The following is a 23,161-nucleotide window of genomic DNA, read 5'->3' on the forward strand; positions in this document are numbered from 1 at the left end:
GCAAGGGACTGGCGTATCTAAAATCGCTTGGATTCGATCTGATGTCAGTGCACGCCCCTCCTTAGACAAAAGATGACCGAGGTAGGTCACCTTTGGTCTACAGTATTGCAGCTTCTTCTTTGAAACCTTGTGATTGTTCTGGGCAAGAAAAGAAAGCAGAGAAAGTGTACTCTCCTCACATTGATCCTGTGTGTCTGCAGCTAATAAAATATCATCCACATACTGAATAAGAGCCACCCCAGACTGTAAATCAAAAGAATCCAGCTGTCTTTTCAATGCTTGGCTATAAATGCTAGGGCTTTCTGTGTAGCCTTGAGGAACCCTACAAAATCTATACGATTTGTTATTTAATGTAAAGCCAAACAAATATCTGCTATCAGGGTGAATGGGAATCGAAAAGAAAGCGTTTTTCAAATCGATCACGGTAAAAGTGGTGGCTGTGGGCGGAATCAAAGTAAGTAAAGTGGTAATATCTGACACCACTGGATACTGGGGCACTACTATCTTATTGATTTCCCTCAAATCAATGATAAAACGATAGATTTTAGTGTCCGTGTCTTTCTTCAGGATCGGAAGAATTGGACTATTACACACATTATAAGCAACTTCCTCCACCACTCCTGCCGCAATCAGATCATTTACAATATGTGTCAAGGCAACTTCTCCTTCTCTAGAGATCTTATACTGTGCTATGCGAGGCAAGGACACTCCCTCCTTTACAGTAATGCGTACAGGAGGGATGATCATTTGACCCACATCGGTATCAGAAGTGGCCCATAAAGTACTTGGGAGAGACGCTAACACATCGGCCTCTTGCATGAGGCACGATCTCTCAACCTCTGGATAATTCTCATTCAAAATAACCCGTACCCCTTCAGGGGCACAACGTATAGTTGCTCGAAAGTGTTTTAGCATATCAAGTCTCACAATATTATCTGGAGTGTTTGGAGATAACAAAAATGGACATGGAGCAACAAATTTATCAATGTGAAATGTAAGGGGTTGGGACAGTGGGCTAAGGGAAGATGTTCCATAGAACCCTATTGATGTAATCATTTCGCCAGACAGGGGAGCCCTTGGAACCAAGTGTTTGGACAAAGCGCTACGAGTAGCTCCTGTATCGACCAGAAACTGATCAGTAGAACCCTAAACATTCGCTAAGATATAGGGACCCCTTTGATCTACTGGTACTTCCACCGATTCCATACCCCATCCTACGCAATCCTATGCATAATGACTATCCTGTGCCTCCACAGATTCACCCTCAGCTATCTGATACTGATTCCGTCGATCAAAAGTATTATAATCAGTCTGACCACGACCTCTCGCTTCACCCCTTCCACGATCACTCACTCCTCCTCCCCTCGATCGTGTATAACTATTCCGAGACCTTCCACTCCCTCGACCACGCTGATTCCATTGTTCTCGAAGCACCGGACAATCCGAAACCCAATGTCCAAACTGTTTACAGTATGCACACTGATCTTCAGAAATATCAGTACGGGGAGAAGACGCATCATACGATCCTCGTCTACCCCTATTGTTCCCTCTCGACTGCGTGGTATAAACTTGAGCCAACATCACCTTCGCTTTCAAATCCTTCGCTTTCTTATCACTACTTTCCTTAGCCTCCAATTCCTGTCGTTCATAATACTGAGCCATAGTCAATAAAGACGCAGGGGTTGCTGTGGTCCATGAACTTTCACTAGTCTTTAAACGTTTTGCAATCTCTGGTAGGAGATTAGCCACATACGTATCGACGAACAAATGCCTACCCGTGTCCTCCGTTAATAATTGACCACTGTAATCATGAAACGCTTCCTCGAAACGTGAAAAGAAGTCAGAGACCGTTTCATCCGGCTTCTGTTTGCAAGACGCCAACACTGTCCAATCAATTTTCTTAGGGGGGACAAGCGTTTTTAATTTAGTCAAAATAGCCTCTGGGAGGTCCAAGATTAATTGACATGGTTTACACGCGGGTTCCCCGTCTAGATCGGCTCGAGCTATATCTTTCCAATCTGCACCTAGAATCGTTCTATCGTCAAACTTACGAATCGCCCTCCACATATCAGGAGGCAGTATTAACCCAAAGAACAGATCAATATCAACTAATGTCATAACACATGAAGAAATAGCACCTTCCACTCCTTCATAGAAAGCTGCTGGATTTTTACGGGGGTCAGGCAAGGCATTCTTAAGCACCATAACATCGGCTCTATTCCAAGGCATATAAACCCAATTATATATGAAATAACCCTTTGCATCCGCCGACAGTTGATTATCATCTGTACCTTGGCCTTTAGGAGGAACATACAAAGGTGCAGCTTCTCGCATAGGCATAACATTAATCGCAGCGTTCTTATCTGTTCCAAAGATAGGGCACTCTTTGGATATCTCCGTAGTTCCAGACACAGACGAACCCGATGTCTTTTTCAACTCCCGTAGTAGTGACGCTTTATCCCGTAGCTGAACCAAACGCTGGAAAAACGTATCCGCATCTGTAAGAACAAAGAGACCTTTACGAAAATTATCACGACCAACTGATATATCCTTAGGTTCCAATTCAGAGGAATACCGTCTAAACCGTTCGACAACTTCATCTCCAAAATGATCTAGGAAATACAATCATTCTTTATCTGACCATTTACCCATATGATCATTAATCTCTGAAACAGTTATAGAATTTGTATTAAGTTTACGGGCAAACCCGCGCACTTCCGCAGTTCGATCGGCAGTTAACCTAGTACGCTGTTTATTCTGATCATCCTCATCCGATTCCTCATCCAGGGCCGTAGGCGGAACGTACGGAGGCGGGCAACGATCTAATAATGAAAAATCATCTAATTCATTAGTAAGGACAGGATAAAGAGGACGTCGGACAAGAAACTGACCATTAACCTGTAAATTACGTTCTCGAGTCTCCCTCTCTTTCTGTTCCTGCAATTCTTTCTCCTGCAGCTGTAAAGCTTTATCACGAGCAGCCTTTCGCTGCTCCTTATCCGCCAAGGCTTGTTCACGCTTCATTCGTTCACGCACCGCTTTCTCCCACATACGCACACAATCAAACATATCCTGTCTAGAACTGCGCTGAAACAAACACTGCTCCACATATTTCGTAAATCAAACGACCCATGTAGTGGCCATTGCAATTCACGATCGTTTTTGGTATATTTATGCCATAATGTGCTATACATTAATGGGGGGAGGCCAAATTTTATGTACATTTCACGATTAGGTGTTCCCTCTGGGGGAGCCGGCTGAGATTCATTTAATCGATAATTGGTGCCATTTCCAAGACAGCACATTCCTCGGAGTGTGCTTAGAACAGGCATGTCAAAATATCACGGAAACGCGATATTACAAAAATGGCACTTAATATGTGTTACACATGGTGCGCCGTTCAAACAAATACAAAGTCAGAGAAATATCCCTACATGCCTGCCTATGTGAGGTGCACTCCACATATATTTCAAATCATAGGTTCAAATGTTAGCTAACTCAAACAAATTCAAAAAGCCACAGTAAGTGTCAGTAGACTACCTTACCAATCACAAGCTTACCAAAGTTTCTCAAACGCCCAGGTTCCAACTGCCAAGTTCCTTTAATCGAATCAGCCAAAACGGGCACTGTACGACAACCCAACCGATCAGGATCTCAGTCGAGGACCGGCGCCACCGGGAAGGTCAGATCAGAAGGAAAGGAAAAGCACCGTGGGTGCCAAAACTCGGGTCACTCAGTGGCAGCGTACGCGGCATGGCGAGTTTCCAATCCTTCGTCGCGACCTCTCCTTCGGGCATCCAAGTCGCCGATGAGTCCCTTCGTGGTCGCCAGTTGTGGTATCGGGTTCAGTCAGGTCTACATACTCTGCAAAAACTCTCGAACACCAGAAACAGAAGTTGGCACGGAAACTGGAAATGCAAAAGACAAGTTTATTAAGACCCCATGGGGTGGTGGTACATTCCTACAGCACCCTTCGGTAATGCAAGAAGTATCACACCGAACATCGGTGTGCGACCTCTTTTATACAGTTTAACAGCAATAAAAAGAATAGGCGGTATACTTTTGAACAGTTTAGGTACATATAAGGGCATTTTTGGAACACAGCCAGCATGTGGGAGGAGTTTAGTACCACTGGTCAGTTGAAGAGAACATTCCTAAGAGATGACCACTCGTTAGTCCATTTGTGCGAGTACGCATGTGCAAGATTGACCAGTACTAAAAATAGCCTGTTGCTGGGCAGGGTAATTGGTCAGTGGTACAGAGGAAGGACAAAAGGGCATGCTAACCACGAGGCCGCATGTTCATACAAAATGGAAGCCAACGGATTCAAAATGGCTCCCGCACGTTTTGGTCAAGTTAACGCTAAAAGTTCGTGTAGCTGAGCTAAATGCTAACTCAGGTGCTGCCAAATTACGACAAACTGACAGTTAGATTGTGAATTCCTCTCAGACAGTCAGACAATAGAGGGATTGGGTGTGCCTTAATGGGCCATCTGCTGGCAGTATGAGGGGTGGAGCTGAGCACAGCCCCACTCTGCCTCACACAAAGAACCTATCACATTTGCCTTGTCACTGCGTACAGCTTGAAGCCAGTGTAGGGGAGTAGGGAAATTCCTTGCACTTCAAAAGAACTTTCAAAAAGCTTCTCCCACCTTCTGGAGTAAGGACACCAGTGTATAAAAGTAGGACCTCAGACACTAACTCTTCAGTATACTTCTGGACCTGTGGATGCTCTGTCAGGAAGAAGGACTCCTGTGGAGCTGATAATACTGCCTTCCTACTGGACTGCTAACCTGCTGATGCTTTGCTGAATTCCTGCCTTTCTGCCCTGCTGCCCTTTGGCTGGGGAGAAAGAACTCAACCTGCAACTTCATCTTAAACCCAGGGCTACCAGAGTTACTCCAAGGGCTAGTCTGCTGGCTTCCTGATCTGAGTACCAGCACCTGGACCAATAACTCATTTAATGCATTTGGGCTCTTCGTGATCGTGACTCTTTCTCATGCAATGTTTTGGTTAACATACCCCTATGGTGAATGAAATCTTGCTTTTCATTACAGTCACCCAGTGACCTCAATATTCGTCCAACTGGGTGATTATCAGGAAGGGATTAAGGATGAAAGCTATCATACCATAAGAGGTTAATGTATTCAGTAGGTTTGTAAAATACTTCACACTTAAGAGTGTCTTTGGTAGTTCTATCTTCATATTAGAGAAAGAGATATTGTTTTTGTTTCTTCTAATAGTGAAACTAAGGACCCTATCCTATTTTTGATTCAATCAGAAGAGACAAGAGCTTCTTCTTCATTATCAGACCAGATAATGAAAATATCATCAATGTAGCATTTCCACAGTGAACTATTCCCTGAGAAAGGGTTGGAAAGATTGAAGATGAGTGCTTTTTCAAAGCTATTCATTAATGTAACATGCACCTGTAAATAAAAATCATCTTCAAACTTGAAATAATTCCTGGTAAAGGTCATGTGTGCACAATTTAGATCAAACTTAACCAGGAGTTTTGAGGCCCCTTTATATTGGGATAAGAACTTACCAAGGACCTTGAGGGATTCCTCTTGAGGAATACTTAAATAGAATAAAGCAACGTTCAAAGTCATCACACGTGTGTGAGGATTATAACACATACCCTCCAAGAAGTTAAGGATGTCTTCTCTATTGCTTAAACTAGCAGCCTGTCCTGATCTTGTCCGGGAGCAATCAGGCTTCCCCGACCCCCGCCCGCCCCGACATTGTCCAGCAGCCTGGGACCCCGCCTGCCTGACCCCCGCCCGCCCGACCCCTTCCCGCCCCGACCCCTTCCCGCCCTGACATTGTCCAGCAGCCCGGGCCCCCACCCGCCCCGACCCCCGCCCGCCCCGACATTGTCCAGCAGCCCGGGCCCCCGCCAGCCCCGTCCCTCGCCTGCCCCGACCCCCGCCTGCCCCGACATTATCCGTGGGTCCTCACCGCCTATCCACCGCTCGTCACCGCTCCTCGCCCGCGCCATATCTGCCGCTCCTCCCCGCGCTCCTGACGTCAGTACGCAGGTCGCGGCCGTCGCTACTTCGAAGGGACTACTTTTTTTAAGGTACATTTTTTAAATAGCACATATTTTTATAGTTTATATAGCCTATGTCCATCTGCACACCCTGACGATTACAATGATGTATCGGGTGTGTGGATTGGCGCTGTGGTTCCCGAGTTTACCCGCCTCAAACGTTCAAAGTTCTTGCTTTATAATAGTAGTATAGATAAGAGGCATGGTTGTCATTAGAAGTCTTAAAAATGGTCGGAGGACTTGCATAATGTTTTGAATGCAGACCTTTTCATACCTACTCGTGTTGTGTAACACCTTCTACATTTTGCCACTGAGAAAGCCTTCCATCCTTCAAGGTAGATAAATTGAGTACCCAAAAATTAGGTAATGGTAACACCTGGGGCCAGATGTAGGTAGCTAAATACCGGTCGGTAACAGCCGAAAATCGGTGATTTTCCTGTTACCGACCGGTATTTAGCCCTTTCTAATGTAGGAGGCTGGTTTTAAGGATTCGGTAATTTACTGATTCCTTATTTTAAGGAATCAGTAAAATACCGAATCCTTATTTTAAGGAATCGGTTAATTACCGAATCCTTAAAACCTATGTATGTAGTACTCAAGTGAGTGCATTTTTGCTAAAAGGATTCGTTATTTATAAATACTGAATACCTATAAAGAAGCAATAATTAGCTTTTTTCAAGGTGCCATGGGGCAGACATACATGCCCTTACGGCATGTATGTGCGACACATGTGCACACATGCACAATTCAGGAGTGCAACAGGGTGTCACTGTGACACCCTGCCACCCTTGAATATGCTCCCGCTATTACCGATTCGGTAAATACCGAATCTGTAATAGTGAATGGCTTCCCATTCATTCCTATGGGCCTCCGGGCCCATAGGAATGAATGGGAAGGTATTTCTTATTACCGAATCAGTAATAAGAAATATTACTCAATCGGTAAATTTTACCGATTTATTACCTACGTCGTATTTACCGATTCCGAAATACCGTATTGGAAAAATTCGGTATTTAGGAATCGGTAACATGAGATTACCTACATCTAGCCCCTGGTCTTTACAGTTAGATGAAGCAGCAGAAGTGCGGTGTGAAAGGCTTCATATAAACAACTTATTATTAGTAGAAGTGTAGCACTATTGTGTTTTCATTACTTTGGCAAGCTTTTGCAGAGTTTTTGAATGTCCATCAATTGTATGTTATGTATGTGGTTGCCTATAATTAGTATTTGTTAAACATCTACTTTATGGATTGTGTTTGCTAATTTGAATGTATAATGAGCTTCTCCCTGCAAAAGATATTTGTAGAGTGCTTTCTCCATAGACAGGTCTTCCAATGGCTCTAACATTTTGTTGAGTTAATTGGATTCATTGAGTTGGGTGGCCAATGGCCCAGTGATTGTCTAGAAGAGCACTTAAACAGGAAGGTACAATTTTGTGATACAAAGTTGTGCATTTGACTGTGTGAAATGTTTCTATGAATTGTATTTGGATGGTTCTAAGATCTACATTGGCCATGGCATTGCTGTTGCCAAAAACACCCAACAGCATTTTCCACTGAACAATATTCATTAAGGGACATCTTTCCTACTATGCTGAATCGCATTCAGCATAGTAGGAAAGATGTCCCTTAATGAATATTGTTCAGTGGAAAATGCTGTTGGGTGTCCTGAGTTAGATGAAGTGTGTATGTCTATTTCGTATTGCACTGGAGGTTTTGTGTTATAACATGATTAGCTACACTACGTGGCAGACTTTAGGCACCTTGGTGGCTTTAAAGGAAGGTAGGATGAGGAGTACGTAGTGGTTAGACCAAGAAAGCAGAGTGTTCACACCTCTATGAACAAGGAAGTGCATGTGATGAAGAAATATTGACCTTACTGGGGATTAAAATTGGAAGATATTCAGTTTTTGTGATACTAGCCCCAGAGAGTAGGACGCGGACATCCTCTACATGTCTTCCAGTATTTACCCTCACCTCATACTGTTTATTCAATTTTAGTGTTGAGATTTACTAGAATTCTACTTCCTCTATGAATTGGGAATTTTGGGCTTTGGGAATTGTGTCTTTAATCTGTTAAGCAAATTAATTTCACATGCTGCTAAAAATGCAACTTGGTTATTTTTGAGCCAACAGTATCCCTCATTGTGCAAGAATCATTTCACACATGCAGGGTGAGTCTGGACTCAGTGACGGAACCAAAATGAGATGTCTCTGGGTCTTTACCTAAGACCAGGATGAGTTTCTACTTTGTGCTCACCTCTCGTGCCAGCCGGGTGACCAGAGGTGAGACATATCTGCTCTCTCTTCATCTAGTCACCTGGTGACCAGAGGTGTGGTGTGTCTGCTCTCTCTTCATCTAGCCATCTGGTGATCAGTTCTCATCTTTTTTTTCACAGGCGCAGTCCCCTGATGCAGACCACACTTACATGGTAAGACAAATGTAAATTATCTTTCAGCAGAGAATTGTGTTTCTGATTTCTTGGATACATGTTATTTCTTGATGCCACCTGAGGATCCTAGTTGAGACCAGGTCACCTCTGTAACTGCAACACAATCCGGTGGGCGGTTAATAAGGCCTGGATATGAATTACTCTGTCCTGGATATCTAAGCTTACAAAACAGAATCTTATGAACTGACATGGTACGATACACTCCCTTATAGATTGTAGAATAGTTTTAGAAAATGTAATTTTCTGGCTGACAAGCTTGTGGCAGCAATGTATTTTAATTAACTCTCCAAAGGTCTTTTGGTTTGGTAGGAATAAAAAGAGCTAAATATTACCATTCCAGAATTAAGAACTTTGGAAACAAGTAAAGAAATGACATCATGTGAGTGTTCCACAACAACAACCTTCACTGAGAAGCATCCTACCTTATAGTCAGATCTCTGCTGTAGGGGAGTAGAGTGCGAATTGCACTGGTTTTACACTTAGTGGTGAGGTGATCCACAAGACGGCTGTCTTCACTAAGAAGTATCCTATCTCACATTTGGATCTCTGTAGTTGGGAAGTACAGCCTGAACTGCACCACATGCATGTTTAGATGTGAGATGTTCCACAATGAGACACCTTCACTGAGAAGTATCCCAGCTAACAGATGGATCTCCATTGTAGGGTAGTAGAGCGTGGACTCCTACTCAGACAAGAAGGGTTATCTAGTCATCAGTTTGAGATGAGCTCAATGAACGGCTTTATAAACCACAGAGGGCCCTATTCACACAGAGGGTCTTTCCTCACTTTGTCCGGATGCTGGTCGAAGCCCATGATCAAGGACCGTAGGAGATACCAGTCCACTGTTCATCCACTTATTGAATTCACTCCTATTCAGTGACATGTGACATACAAGCCTTTTCTCATTTTCTACCAAAATACAATAACATAATGTATAAGTGAAACAATATAGCAAATAGAATGGAGGAAACAAACAAAATAAATGTCACAGAGGAAAAGTCATAGTAAGCCCGCCCATCACATTACAATCCAGCAACATATCTTCTGAACGTATCCTAATACTGTCGCTTTTATTTGCAGAAATTAAAGCATGGAGATCAGGCACTGTACGGCAACCTGCAAAGGTAAGCAATGGTAAACATGACGTTCTTGTCCTCACTGTCATATCTGCACCATCTTCTGCCACAGAAAAAGGATCAGCATAGCATGAATGGAAAAAATGACTAAGGGGATACATTTAATATTTTCAGCACAGTGTGCGAGAACAACCATAGTATTAATTTAAACGTACCTGATACTTGTGTCTTCCCCTGGACTGGTGCCCTCAAAGCCTGCCTAGCACAATGCACAACCTTTGCACCATGTTGCAGAGGTGTGTGGGTGCTTTCTCGGATAAGACGTATACTGGAACCTACTCTTTCAGTACAAAATTCTGGCCTATATACGGACAAATCAGGCAGCGCAGCAAGGCAAGTTGCTGAGCTGTGTTATGTGAACGGGAGAGAGCTGAACTGCACCAGAAAAGGCCTGATTACTGCTAAGACCTACTATATGGCATGCTCTGTACTTTCATGTGTGGTATTAGAAATTGCATTTCTTGGTGGCAGAATGACAGTCCTAGTCCGGGTAAGTTGATAGACACCATAAATGAATCTGTGCTCACCCCCTGGTAGCTTGGCACTGACCAGGCAGGCTTAATTTAAGAGACAAAGTGTAAAATATGTCAAACACTTCAAACAGAGAAAACACCACAAAATCACTACACACAGGTGTAGAAAAAGAAAGTATTATTTCAAAAACAGAAGAAGACCAAAATGACAAAAATATAAGAAGAAGTCAAGAGATTACCTTTTTAAAGATTAAATGTAAAAATAGTGCTTAGAAAAAATAAATGCTTAAAGAATTAATTGGTTTCGTTAGACCGGGACAAAGTTAAGAGTTCAAGCCAACCGCGATGGATAGCGTGCCAGAAACAGGGCCCGCTGAGCAAACGTACTTTAATCCTGGTTGCAATCAACGACATGCGGGGTGCAGCCAAGCAAAAATGCGTCTTTGTCTATACTGCAGGCAGAAGATTTGTTGGTGTTCTCAAATGAGAAGATGGTGGTTCACTGGTTCTGAGTGCGAAGTGTCGGTTCCAAAGTGGTGGTAATGCAGCTGTTCCAATGTGGCAGTTCGGATGGCGATGCAGCAGTTCCGAGTTCGATTGGCCAGTTCTGTTCCTGCAACAGCTGTGATATTTAGATTCTGCTCTTGCAGCAGAGGATGTGTCGGTTGCACTGGAGCAAGCCCTGGGGTTCACTTCCAGTGAACCAGGAGCAGGGTTAAAGACTTTGATGTCCCTGAGTCTTTGAAGACAGGAGGCTACTTAATTAGCCCTTAGAAACACTCTGGGTCCAGTGATGAAGGTCCAATCAGACAGATCAGCAGGCTGCAAAGAACACAGCCTTCCAGAGCAGCAGATCAATAGTGTGGCAGTCCATAGCACAGCAGTTCTTCTTGGCAAATTGGTTTCAGGTCCAGACGTATACTCTGCAGGATAAGAGGTTCGATACCAATACTCATTGTGCATTTAAAGTGGGGGAGACTTCAAAGAATGGTCTTTGAAGTACTAACATTTCTTTTCTCCCTGCCCTGGTTCCAGACTCACCACAGGGGTAGCTTGACTCCAGTGGCTTAGTGAGCACGGGAAAAGTGGCATTTTTAGAATGATAACTACAAATCCAACTTTGAGATTTTGTGTTAATTGTTGAGATTGTCCTGGGTGGGGTGGGCTACAGGCCTCTCATGCCCTCCTGCTAAGTAGATGTGTCTTGTTCTTGACATGAGGGCATATATTTGTGGGGACTTTGGTCATGTAGGGGGTGGAGGGGACCCGATGGGGTGTTGTTTATGTGTGGTTGTTAGGTTATTGTACGAGGCACTTGATTTGGAGCAGATGCAGTGCAGTGCTAATATACCATGCTGAGGTCACGTAGATACTAAACACTTTAGTCATGGCACAGGTTAATCTGTCAGTGACCTCTAGACATTCCATAATAACCTAGAATGTCAATGAGCTGAACAATAAAGGCAAGCAAAGCCTGGCTGTGACATTCATCAGATGCTTAAAACCTGATGGAGGCTTCCTTCAGGAGACCCACTTATTAGGGGCCCAGTGTTGTTTCATTGGTCAAGGGCATACTCTATATTGGTCTATGCTTGGTTTACCTCGGGCTCCTTGGAAGTGGCAATTTTGATCAGGAGATTGCCTCCCTTTCAGGTTCAGAATACCTGGATTGACTTCCATGGGACATACACCACGCTACAGGGCCTATGTGGGAGGGTTTGGACTGATGATATACCTGTCTGCGCCAGGATACTGTAGAGTAGTTGTGCGCGCTACAAATTTCCATATAACATATCATAACATAACATCATTGCCCATCCACCCCCATGCTTGCAACAACCTACTTTAGACAAAGTCACCGCCATATTGCTAGAAAGAGGAATCTTCCCTTCATATTTTGGGGGAAGGTTTTAATGATGTAATGGCCCCTGAGGTGAACAACTCAGGTTCCGCCCCGGTTGCGCCTAGGGAGATGTAATTGTCCCATTTTGCGAACATACTGGGTCAGTCAGATCTTTGGCACCGCCATTGTCCAAAAGATAGAGGGTACTCATATTTCTCTGGCACTCCCTGGGTGTATTTTAGATTAGACTATATCTTTGCCCCAGCAGGTGAAATTGGTAGGATTAAATGAGCTGATTCCCTTGCTAGGGGATTGTCAGATCCTTCACTGCTCTGGATATCCCCAGATCAGTGGCCCTGCCATTCAAGACAGGGATGGAAGTTGAATGCCTGGAAACATTGGGATGAGGCATTATCACGAGAACTGCGAGTAGATACTTTGTTCTACTTTGTGAAAATTAAAAGTATGTGGACTCCTCCATAATTCTTTGAGAGGCCTATAAAACGGTACTTCGGGACCGGGCTCAGCAAATAATTGCACATAAGAGAAGGAGGGATACAAGGGAGATTGAGGCAATTGAAGGGCAACTGGTGCACTTAGAATGGACTTCCGGGCCTTTGTCTGACCCCCTGATTCTTAGGAGGATTGCCACCCTCTGCGCTGAATACTGTGCTCTGGCACATAGAGAAGTCGGGAACCAAATCCTGGCCACTCAATACTGCCTTTATGTCTAGAAGATAAAGTGGGTAAACTCCTGGCCTGGCTTAGCAAGCCAGCGGCTGAGGCCTGCCGAGTATAGTTGGGGAGTTTTGCCAGGTAATAAGAGGCCTTCAATAGAGCACACCACCTTGCCAAGGCCCAACAAATTGCTGATGATCTCAACAACGTGGTGGGGCCGGTCCTCCTTCTAGAGGAGCGTGTGGCCTTCGATGAAGAAATCACACTCCCGGAAATACAGGCAGCTACAGCAAAACTAAGCTCTAGAAATAACCCGGGGACCAACTGTCTCCCATCTGAATTCTTTACAAGAAACTCCAGGATCCTTGGACCTCATCGCCTCAAAAGGCTTCTTGCGCCTCAAGAAGATGGAGCCCTGTATCTGGACCAGCAACGGGCTATGATTGTGGTCATACACAAACCAAGGAGGCCAGCAATGAGCTGCAGATCTTAATGCTGATTTCCTTGTCAAATATCGAGAAAAACCAGTGCCACAGATCTGGCCACCGGGCTCATTGGAGTTCTATCTCCCTTGATCTATAGGGACCAATCGGGCTTTATCCCAAAGGGGTCTGCTAGATATAGTCTGTACAGGCTGCATAATTGGCTGGCGGCAGTTCATCCCCAATGAGAACTCCATGTGTTCCATTCCATATGTTCCAAAGAATGCCCTTGATGCCATTCACTAACTGCTCCAGTCCAAGATCTTGGTGAGTTTTGGTTTTGGCCCCACATTCCGAGCCTGAATAGTGCCACTCTATCAAGAACTTGTGGCAATGGGGTCCTTTCCGCAGAGTTTCCCATTAGGAGCCGGATTAGACCGGGATGTCACCTGTCCCAACACCTGTTCGCCTTTACTGTGGAGCCAGTGGCCAGCCTGGTCTGGAGTCATGTAGGTACCAAGGGTTTGCCAGTTATTGAGACAACCTTGGAGGAGGGAAGGTTTTCGCTTTATGCAGATGATATTCTTTTGTTCCTCACCTAGCCGGTGGAGATGATCCCAATGGTTTTCCATTGGGATAAAACAGTTTTGTGCTCTATTGGTGGGAATCTAGACTTATCCACCCTTCCAGGGTTCCAATATCTTGGGAACAAATTCATTCTGCTGGGAGATTTTAATTTCCATGGTGAAGATCTTGCCAATCCAGAAGTAAGCAAGATCGTTACCAGTCTTAGTTTATTCGGTCTTCCTCAAAGGGTGCAGGGTCCCACTCATCTGGCCGGCCACGCTCTTGATCTGATTTTCACTAAAATGGATCACCTCAGCAGCTGCCCCCCATGCCCACTAACTTGGACTGACCACTTCATGGTCATGTTCACTTACTAACCCCCAGTCACCCAGTTTTTCATTTAAAATAGGGAACGGAAGCGAAGGTATTTCGTAGATCCTCGAATAAACTAACCCTGGAATCTTTTAATGAAGCTTTCCATCCTCGTTCACAGGAGGGTGGATCGGACGATCTTGATGTATTAATAATACTCGAAGGCCCTCGATCTCACAATTCCCCAAAGCTTACATAGTGCGTCCCAGCCACGTCACTCCGCGCCCCTTGTTTACACCCGAATTAAAAATCAAAAAATCAAAATGTAAGACCCTGGAGAGATGATGGAGATGTAGCAAAGATCAATTGAAGCGACAAACCTATAAAAGAGCCTTGAGGGGCTACCATCAGAGTATCAAAGTGGCCAGATGTACTTATATCAGGGGCCAAATTGACCAGGCTAGCAACTCCGCCAAAGCCGTTTTTAACATAGTTAAAGACTTTGGGGGTCATTAGGATGGCGGAGAACGGGACCGCCCGCCATAAGGGCGGGGGTCCCGTAGGGGGAATTAGGATGTGCCCGCCACAGTGGCAGGCACATCCTTCATGTTTAGCATTGTGGCGGGCGGTGCTCTCTGCACCGCCCGCCACAATGCTAAACATTACTGAAAGCATTTGCATATGGAAAACAGCAGGCACCGCGCGGTGCCTGCCGCTTTGCATATGCAAATGTGGGGGGGTACGTGATCCCCCACCTCTGCCATCACCTGGGGGCCCCGCAGGGGGACCCACAGCACACACCGCCTGACTTTCCGTGGCGGCATTGCCGCCGCGGAAAGGCCCCTTACACCCACAATTGTAATATGGCTGGCGGTGTCCATTGGACACCGCCACCATAATAATAATAATAATAATAATGAGTTTTATAGAGCGCGAACAGCTGCCTCACAAGGAGGTGTCCCGGCGCTGTGAGAACAGAATGGCCAAAAGTTGTGTGGCAGAACTTAGCGTTGTGAAGTGAAAAGCCAGGTTTTTAACAATCGTTTAAAACAGGTTTCGGAAGGGGCCTGTTGTAGAGCAGGAGGGAGAGAGTTCCATAACCCCGCCACATTGGCCGAGAAGGTTCTTCCCCCCATCCGTACCCTTCGCACTCGAGGGACCTCGATCTTCACCCGCCCGTTGGAGCGGAGGGTCCTTGATTGATGATACCTGGGGAGTCTAGCTTTCAAATAGTTAGGGTAGATGCCAAACAGGGACCTAAAGGCCAGCGTCAGGGTTTTAAACTTGATCCGACTGGCCACTGGGAGCCATTGCAGAGCCCGAAGATGCGGAGAGACTGGGTGTTTGAAAGGAATGCACCTCAGCAGTCTCGCAGCCGCATTCTGCACCGTCTGAAGGCGCTGGATTAAATAACGGGGGAGGCCCAGATAGAGTCCGTTAGCGTAGTCCAGCCTCGATGTTACTGTGGCGTGGACTACAGTTTTACGACACTCTTCTTGCAGAAGTCTCAGGATCTTGCGCAGGTTCCTCAGCTCGGTTAGGCAACATCCAGCAACCTGCCGAATATGGGAGGCGAAGGAGAGACTGCTATCCCAGCGGACTCCCAAATTGTTTGCGCTCTGGCTTGGCGACGGAGGCGTACCCATTTCCACCGGCCACCATAGTTCTGCAGGGGGGGGCAACCCTTTGCCAAAGAAGATAACCTCAGTCTTCTCAGCATTCAATTTAAGTTTATTGGCGTTCATCCATCTGGCCACATCTTGGAGGCACCCCTTGAAAGTTGCAAAAGCCTCTTCTAACACCTCCGAGTATGGGAACACCAGCTGGGTGTCGTCAGCATACGATATTGCTTTTACCCCCCCAGTTTGAAATAAGTGTAAACAGAGGTGCCAAATAAACATTAAATAGTAGCGGGCTCAGTGCCGATCCCTGGGGAACACCGCATTTTATCTTGGAGGGTTTCGAAACAATATGACCCAATGTCACCTTCTGTGTTCTCAATGACAGGTATGACTGAACCCAGCTCAATGCTGATCTTTTAGCCCTATCTCAGCCAGCCGTTGTATGAGCCTATCATGATCCACCGTATCAAAGGCGGCCGACAGATCCAGGAGAACCAGCATAGCTGATTCCCCGGCATCCATCGACCACCTCACTGATTCCGCTACTTCAATTAGTGCAGTCTCCGTGCTGAAGCCCGGTCTAAAGCCCGATTGAGTCTCATGTAGGACGTCATTGTCCTCTATGAAATTGTTCAGCTGACGCTGAATTAACTTCTCAAACATTTTTCCCGGGGCCGCCAGGAGAGAGATTGGCCGCAGGTTGCTCAAATCCAGCGGGTCTCCATTTGCTTTTTTTTTCAGTGGAAGGAGAGTGGCATGCTTCCATACATCCGGGAATAATCCCGAGGTGATGGACCCATTCCAAATGGACTGAAGGGTGGGAGCCACGAATTCGGTAATCGATTTCCAGAGTTTTGGCGGGCAGGGATCATCAGGAGAACCCGATTTACATTTTTGGAGCTCCTTAATGACTGAATCCAAGTCTATCTGATGGAACTGCTCAAGTACTACCACTGGCCCTGTTTTTACTACTATGTCTGATTTTTCCGTCCTAACCTCCGGGCCAAAGGAGTCGTACACTTTTTGTATCTTGCACTCAAAAAACTCCGAGATGCTGGTACACAGTGACAGGGATGGGGGAACCTCTCTTTCTATACAGCTGGGTTTGAAAAACGACTGCACCACTTTAAAGACTTCCTTGCTTGAGTGCTCTGCTTCTCGGATAGTGGTCGTAAAGAAGGCTTTCTTGGCCTTTCTCACTGCCTTCTGCAGATTTTTTAGTGCAACCTTATATAGATCCCTTTCTACGTCTCCATAACTTACTCTCCATGACCTCTCTAATTTTTTGCAAGCCTTCTTTTCAGCTCTGAGATCACTCGAGAACCAGGGGGCCGATGGAGACTCCCTATGTGAAGTTGCGCGTTTGGCGGGAGCTACTGAATCCACCATGCTCTTGATCCAGTTGTTGAATAATGGCGCATATTATTCCCTTTCCGCCGTGGTCGCAAGGCGATCGCGGCGGTAAAGCGGCGGACAGTCTTTCCGTCCGCCGCGCTCCCCCCGCCATTCTAATACGGCGTGGGGGAATCCGGGCATAGGTGTCGGGCGGATTGCCTCCGCCAGGCCGACATCATAATGGGCCCCTAGGTATCACCCCAAGCCTGCAGGTCAATTGTGGAGGAGTGTGGCTCAATGGTTAGAGCAGCAGACCCTGATGCAGAGTTCTGGCCAGGGACCAGGGTTCGATTCCCGCCTCGGCAGGGTCTCTGGCTCAATTTCCTCGGACCTGTTAATTCTCGCCTCGGTGCCTATTCTAATCACGGGCCCCACGCTGCAACTCTGGGCAATAGCTTGCTTAGCCTCCACACCGGCCCCAACAGCGCTAAGGATGCCTGGCTTCACTCTGGGGGTGCCCAGGAGTGGACACTTCACAGGGAAAGCCAGGAGGGGTTCCACAGCGGTATGAGTATCAGCGCCTGGAAACCGCATAGGCGACACCGCAAGGTGACCGTCTGGTGACAGTGCGCTCTATAAGTACCATGACATTTACATTTATTTTACATTTACATTCCGGAGGAATCACAAGAAATTTGCAATGCGTTAGTGACCTATTTCCATGAAAGAATTATGTCAATCTACGCAAATTTCCCAACTGGAGAATCCCATAAACCGCCCCTCCAATTGGGCAAGATGAACCTGAAATTCCATTAGTTAACATCTTGGATCAGTTCGAAATAACCACTCTGGAAGAAGTCTCTAATCTACTATCGTCATCAAAATCCGGTTCGCCGGGCGATCTATGTCCCCCAAAAATTATGGCCCTTCTATCACCTAGTTTTGCCCCGGAAATCCTCAAAATCTTTAACATTTCGATTCAATCAGGCATTATTCCCACTGCCTGGAAAGAGGCATATGTTAGGCCGATATTGAAGAAATCTATAGCCGATCCTCGGACGCTTAGCAATTATCGACCTTTATCTCTTTTACCTTTGTTGGACAAATAACTAGAAACCATCATAAACAGGCAACTGAGCGCATTTCTTGAATCCAATAAAATTAGATCCTTCTCAGTTGGGATTTCGGCCATGCTTCAGCACTGAGACTGCCATTCTCGCAGTAACTGACTCGTTAAGGCAGGTGATAGACGCTGGGGGATCCACTGTTTTGATTTTGTTTGATCTCTCCGCAGCATTTGATGCCATCTCTCATTCTATGCTTGTGGAGAGACTATATTCATATGGTATCCGAGGCTCAGCCTTGAAATGGCTCAGGAACTTTTTGTCTGATAGATGGCAAAGGATTATGCTAGGACCGTATTTCTCACAGAAATCTTGCTGGATAAGGGCGTCCCTCAGGGATCTTGCCTAAGTCCGACATTGTTTAATATATATATGGCTCCCCTAGCAAAAATTATTGAACCATTTGGATTCAAGATAATCTCTTACGCTGATGATACTCAGCTGATGTTTCCAATCGGTATCGACTTGGAGGATGAGAAAACTCGATTTGCAGCAGGTATGCTTGAAGTGTCAAACTGGATGACAGAGAACTGCCTCCAATTGAATCCTAGCAAGACCAAGATTATGCTTATGGCCATTCCGACCCAAGCTGGAAAAAATCTTGGATTAAAACTGGATCCAACTCTATCTATGAAGAATCACATGGTAGCCATTACTAGCTCCTGCTATTATAGACTACGCCTCCTACGCAGGATACTCCCCTACTTGTCAATCGATTATCGGAGAACCTTGGTTCAAGCCATGGTGATGAGTCGCCTAGACTATGGGAATGCACTTTTGGCGGGAGTAGGAGAGTCACTACATGCTAAACTGCAGGTAATCCAAAACACCGTGGCTAGGATGATTTTAAATCGCCCCTCTGGCTCATCCTCATCCCCTCTGTTGAAACAGCTGCACTGGCTACCAATTAAGAAGCGATCTTTCTTTAAGATCTGCTGTCTTACTTTTAATGCTGTGAATGGCAAAGGTCCTCTTTACCTTCAGAAGAAATGTATCAAGTGGGCTTCGGGTTGCAACCTAAGGTCCAATTCCTTGGCTCTGTTAAAAGTTCCTCAAATCCGCCTTAGCCGCACCGGTGAGAGAGATTTTTCGTACCTCTCCCCATGGTACTGGAATCAGCTTCCCGTTGCTCTGCGAAAATGTTCCTCTTATGTCGATTTTAGGAAACAATTGAAAACCTTTCTGTTTTAACATAGTCATCTAATGTGACCGCCTACTATCCTCATTTCTCTAGGGAAGCGTCGAGATGCCTCCTGGTGTCTTTCCCTTCAGAATAGTCTCTAAAACCTATGCCTTACTAGCTAATTTTATTGAAAAACTATGTTGTAAAATTCATGAGCTGGTCCCATTTCCTCCAAATATTTTTAAAGGAAGACCCATCTCTACCCTACCCCTGAAAAGAGTCTTGCTCATCTACCCATAGCAAGATATGACTAGTATTTATGCCCTCAGTGCCTCAACCTGAATCACCTTTAACATTCCCAGTTTTCACAGACAACAAAACAATGTACAATGAGGTCCAGTAACTTTCCCAGGATCACAAAAATTGGTGAACTGGTAGCTGGGATTTGTACTCGGGCCACGTATATCTTAGGTCTTGCCATCAAACTGTTTTTCTGCACCAGTTACAAGTGGGCAGCATCACACCAAGAATATAACGGCAAGAACACGATTGTCCTGTAAAAATTAAAAACAAGAAGGAATGAAGCCCATTTTTAATTAAGTGTTGAAGGCATTGAAGTTGACACCACCTAGAGACCCCTCAAGTTGTCGGATGCAGTATGACAATAGCCAGACATTGAGGTTACTCTTCATGTTTTGCTGAATCGGTTGCATGTGCAGCTGGACATTCCTTTCAACCCCCTAAATAAAGACTTTTTATTAAGGGCTCAGTTGATTTAAGTTATTTGAAGCCAGGGACACCCACAGTGACCCCCACAACTCTCATTCTGTATATTAATAACACAAGAAACAGTTTCTAGTACTCCCTGTGGCCACTGTGGATGTTGGTTCTTTTGAAGATGGCAGTGTCTCAGAAATGACTATTGACTCAGCCGTCTTTGTTTGTAGAGGTTAGAAACTTAAACATGGTGAGGTGGTGGCTGGGCATGGGGCCCCTCAAGGTGCCTTGAAGGGTCACCACCCCCTTTGGTAGACGACAGACTACAATGAGGAAAATATTTTTGAATCAACATTTAGGATAAGATCCTATGCATGTGTAGAGTATGTATACTATAGAGTATAGGCAGATTCGCTACCACATCCAACTCCACAGACACAAGAAAAAGTCCAAACATTAAAGAAAACCTCAGTTGGAAACTAGCGTGCAGCTGTAGCATTTTTCTAGTCCACTCAAGTCTAATAGCAAAGGCAGAAAAGGATCTGCCCCTAGTACCCGTACCAAGAATGTGAAATTTGAGGATATAAGTTAAACTCGCATAGGGTGGTTTTAATAAACATATAACTTCCAGGAAGTCAGCACTACTGGGGGACCAGCAGTGTGTTCTTCCTAAACAAGACCAGAATAACTATATGCAAAATCACGAGCTGCTGAAAGCCAGAAAATGCAACAGCTACTGGCAGCCTCCATGAGGAAAATGGAGACCTCAGTTTTACCTCCCACCGTCTGATTCAGGAAATTGTAGTGGAGAAGCACTTGAAGCCATCACCTGGTGAGGGTCCTTGGGAAACAGGTTTGTTCTACTATTAAACCCTTCTAGGGAGTTTTACCTATATTGGAGGGAAATATAGACACCTTCAGGAGTTTTATTGAGCATGAGATCCCAATAAAATCAGACAGAATAAAATTGCTCACATAGCAGATGCATGGCATAATCAGGTAAAATATTTGGGAACATCCAGGTTACAGAGTCCTCTAAAATTCTAGGGAGTGAGGAATTTCACCTGGAGAATAAGCAGTCCAATTACACAAGTACTCAAAGCCACACTTCGGTCATGAAGAGTCTGAATACATGGATCGGTGTCTTCAATGTCTACACTCTCCCTCGCTTCCACAGAGCGTACAAGAATTTAACAAACTGCATACCATACTGGCAGGCAGATGGTATTTAAAGGGTAGCTGGGCCTTCCTATCGCAATATGGATTATTAATTGCTAAAGAACATATGCACCCTAAAATGTTGTTCTAAGCTCCTGACTAACCCAACACTGAGGCTGAGAAGTGTCTTCATGCTCTCTTTTGTTTCTTCCTCACAGGCCGCAGAACTGACCGCAACCTGTGCACACCCGATCCTCTCTCATGAAGAGAATACCTCCTACGGCTGATACTATGCACGACTCTCTCTGATAGATTGAATAGATCCTACCGCTTATACTATGTACGACCCTCTCTGATACATTGAATAGATCCTATGGCTGATGCGATGTATGACCCTCTCTGATACGTTGAATAGATCCTACGGTTGATACAATGTACAACCCTCTCTGATACGTTGAATAGATCCTACGGTTGATACAATGTACGACCCTCTCTGATACGTTGAATACATCCTACGGTTGATACAATGTACGACCCTCTCTGATACGTTGAATACCCCTGCTGTGTATTTCTAAAAGGTAGTATGCTGCCTTTGCTTGAACAGGCTTGTTTTTGTGCATACATTTATTTTAGAAATAGGTTGTACATGTTTTATTATTCAGTTCTTCTGTTAGGAATTAGACAGAACATTTCCTACAAGGTTGCAATAAATTGTGCTGTATTTGCTCTGTGGTCGGATAAATCGTATCATAAAAAACAAAATTTGTTGTTTTGAAAACAGAGAGGACACAGTCACAAAAAGCAAAGGTCCTGAGGCGAGAAAGAGCTCTGCTGTCTGTGATGTAAAACAAATACTTACATATGCCAGGTATGGGGTCCCCCACAATTCCCAGCGATCTCTTATATATCACTGTGCTTCGATAGTGAGGGTAGGTTTAGGTACAACTGTCTTCTAATATGGCAGGCCTTTTCATTGTGTACAGTTTGCTAATTATGTTAGTGACATTGTTGACTTGTACATGTCTTTTGATTGCAGAGCAGCTATTGCAAAATAGAGCACAATAGTTTCAATAAATATTACAAGATTTCCTCTTGCCTCTATTCTGTTCATTGTGGATACGTATGAGTGAGCTAACGAAAGGTGATTGCCTGCTCCCGGGATGCCTGGAACTGTCTAGAGTGCGTGCTCTGGGGTGCCACATACACTATTACTCTGTAAAGGTTGGGAGGGCAGGTGCGGCACTATAAGCTTGATTGGGCTCAGAGGTACCGATGTGGGATGGAGACTCAATTCCGACAAACTGATGTTCTGTGGCCCCCGGCATAGTTCTGTTTCCAAAGCAGAATCCCTGCAACAACCCTGGCTGATACATTGAACAAATTCCACTTGTAATATACTGGTTTTATCTCAGCATGACTAATAGTTTGAAGCTTTTTTTTCGTATAACATTGGATCTTCAATAATGAACTTGTTTGACCGACAGTCAAATCTCTCCCTACTTCTGCCAATCTTACCTACTGGTAAAGTTCCAATCTTATCCTAATTCTGTGCTGACAACTAATCACAATTCTCGAGATAGCTTGGAAATAATGGCACGGGCAACAAAAGAAACAACTATCAAAGGACAGATAGACCTAGAAGTCCTTTCGCCTCTGTGTCAACAACATAGGTAACCAGAATGACTGCTGCATATGTAAGTTTCAGAGCTGCAGGAGTCACAGCAGAATGATGAGTCATTCAAGCTCGGTCCATGGCCAGTGCTGACCCTGAGTGACACATTGAACGAGAAGGTCCACCATGTCTGGTTCTCTTTGCTGTGTGGAGAGAGTAAGAGTCTCAGGACAACAATACTGTTGTATGCTCAGCAACTTCTTTCCTTCCTTCCTGCAGCTTAAAGCTTAGATGTGAGGAACACGCCTTGACTTGATCCATATCCTTGTCTTCAGAAGTTCTAATCTGGACCTGCGGCTGAAGAAAGGCTTAGCTTTCAATCACACGTGTGTGCTTTGCTGTTCAACAACACACATGTAAGTGATTATCCTGAGATGTTCAGCGAGTGGCCCTGGGTGTTAGTTCCATGTTCTACAAGGCCCTGCTGAGACTGAAGGCAGTCTTTCCTGAACCACAGGATCTAACACTGCTTCTGT

The 23,161-nt window shown here is 45.0% G+C and overlaps 1 protein-coding gene across 2 annotated transcripts in view; it reads left to right on the forward strand.

Moving 5' to 3' along the window:
• Nucleotides 1–22,100, forward strand: part of LOC144766583 (cell adhesion molecule CEACAM8-like) — a 350,281-nt gene extending 328,181 nt beyond the window's left edge. For both annotated transcript variants that reach the window (XM_078650380.1, XM_078650379.1), the window contains 3 exons: nucleotides 8,450–8,482; nucleotides 9,584–9,627; nucleotides 21,232–22,100. In XM_078650380.1, the coding sequence (XP_078506506.1) occupies nucleotides 8,450–8,482; nucleotides 9,584–9,627; nucleotides 21,232–21,244 (90 nt within the window). In that variant the 3' untranslated portion in view covers nucleotides 21,245–22,100. The remainder of the gene's footprint in view (nucleotides 1–8,449; nucleotides 8,483–9,583; nucleotides 9,628–21,231) is intronic.
• Nucleotides 22,101–23,161: the final 1,061 nt, after the last annotated feature.

The sequence above is a fragment of the Lissotriton helveticus genome, chromosome 7, assembly GCF_964261635.1.
Source record: "Lissotriton helveticus chromosome 7, aLisHel1.1, whole genome shotgun sequence".
In the NCBI taxonomy this organism is placed as follows: domain Eukaryota; kingdom Metazoa; phylum Chordata; class Amphibia; order Caudata; family Salamandridae; genus Lissotriton; species Lissotriton helveticus.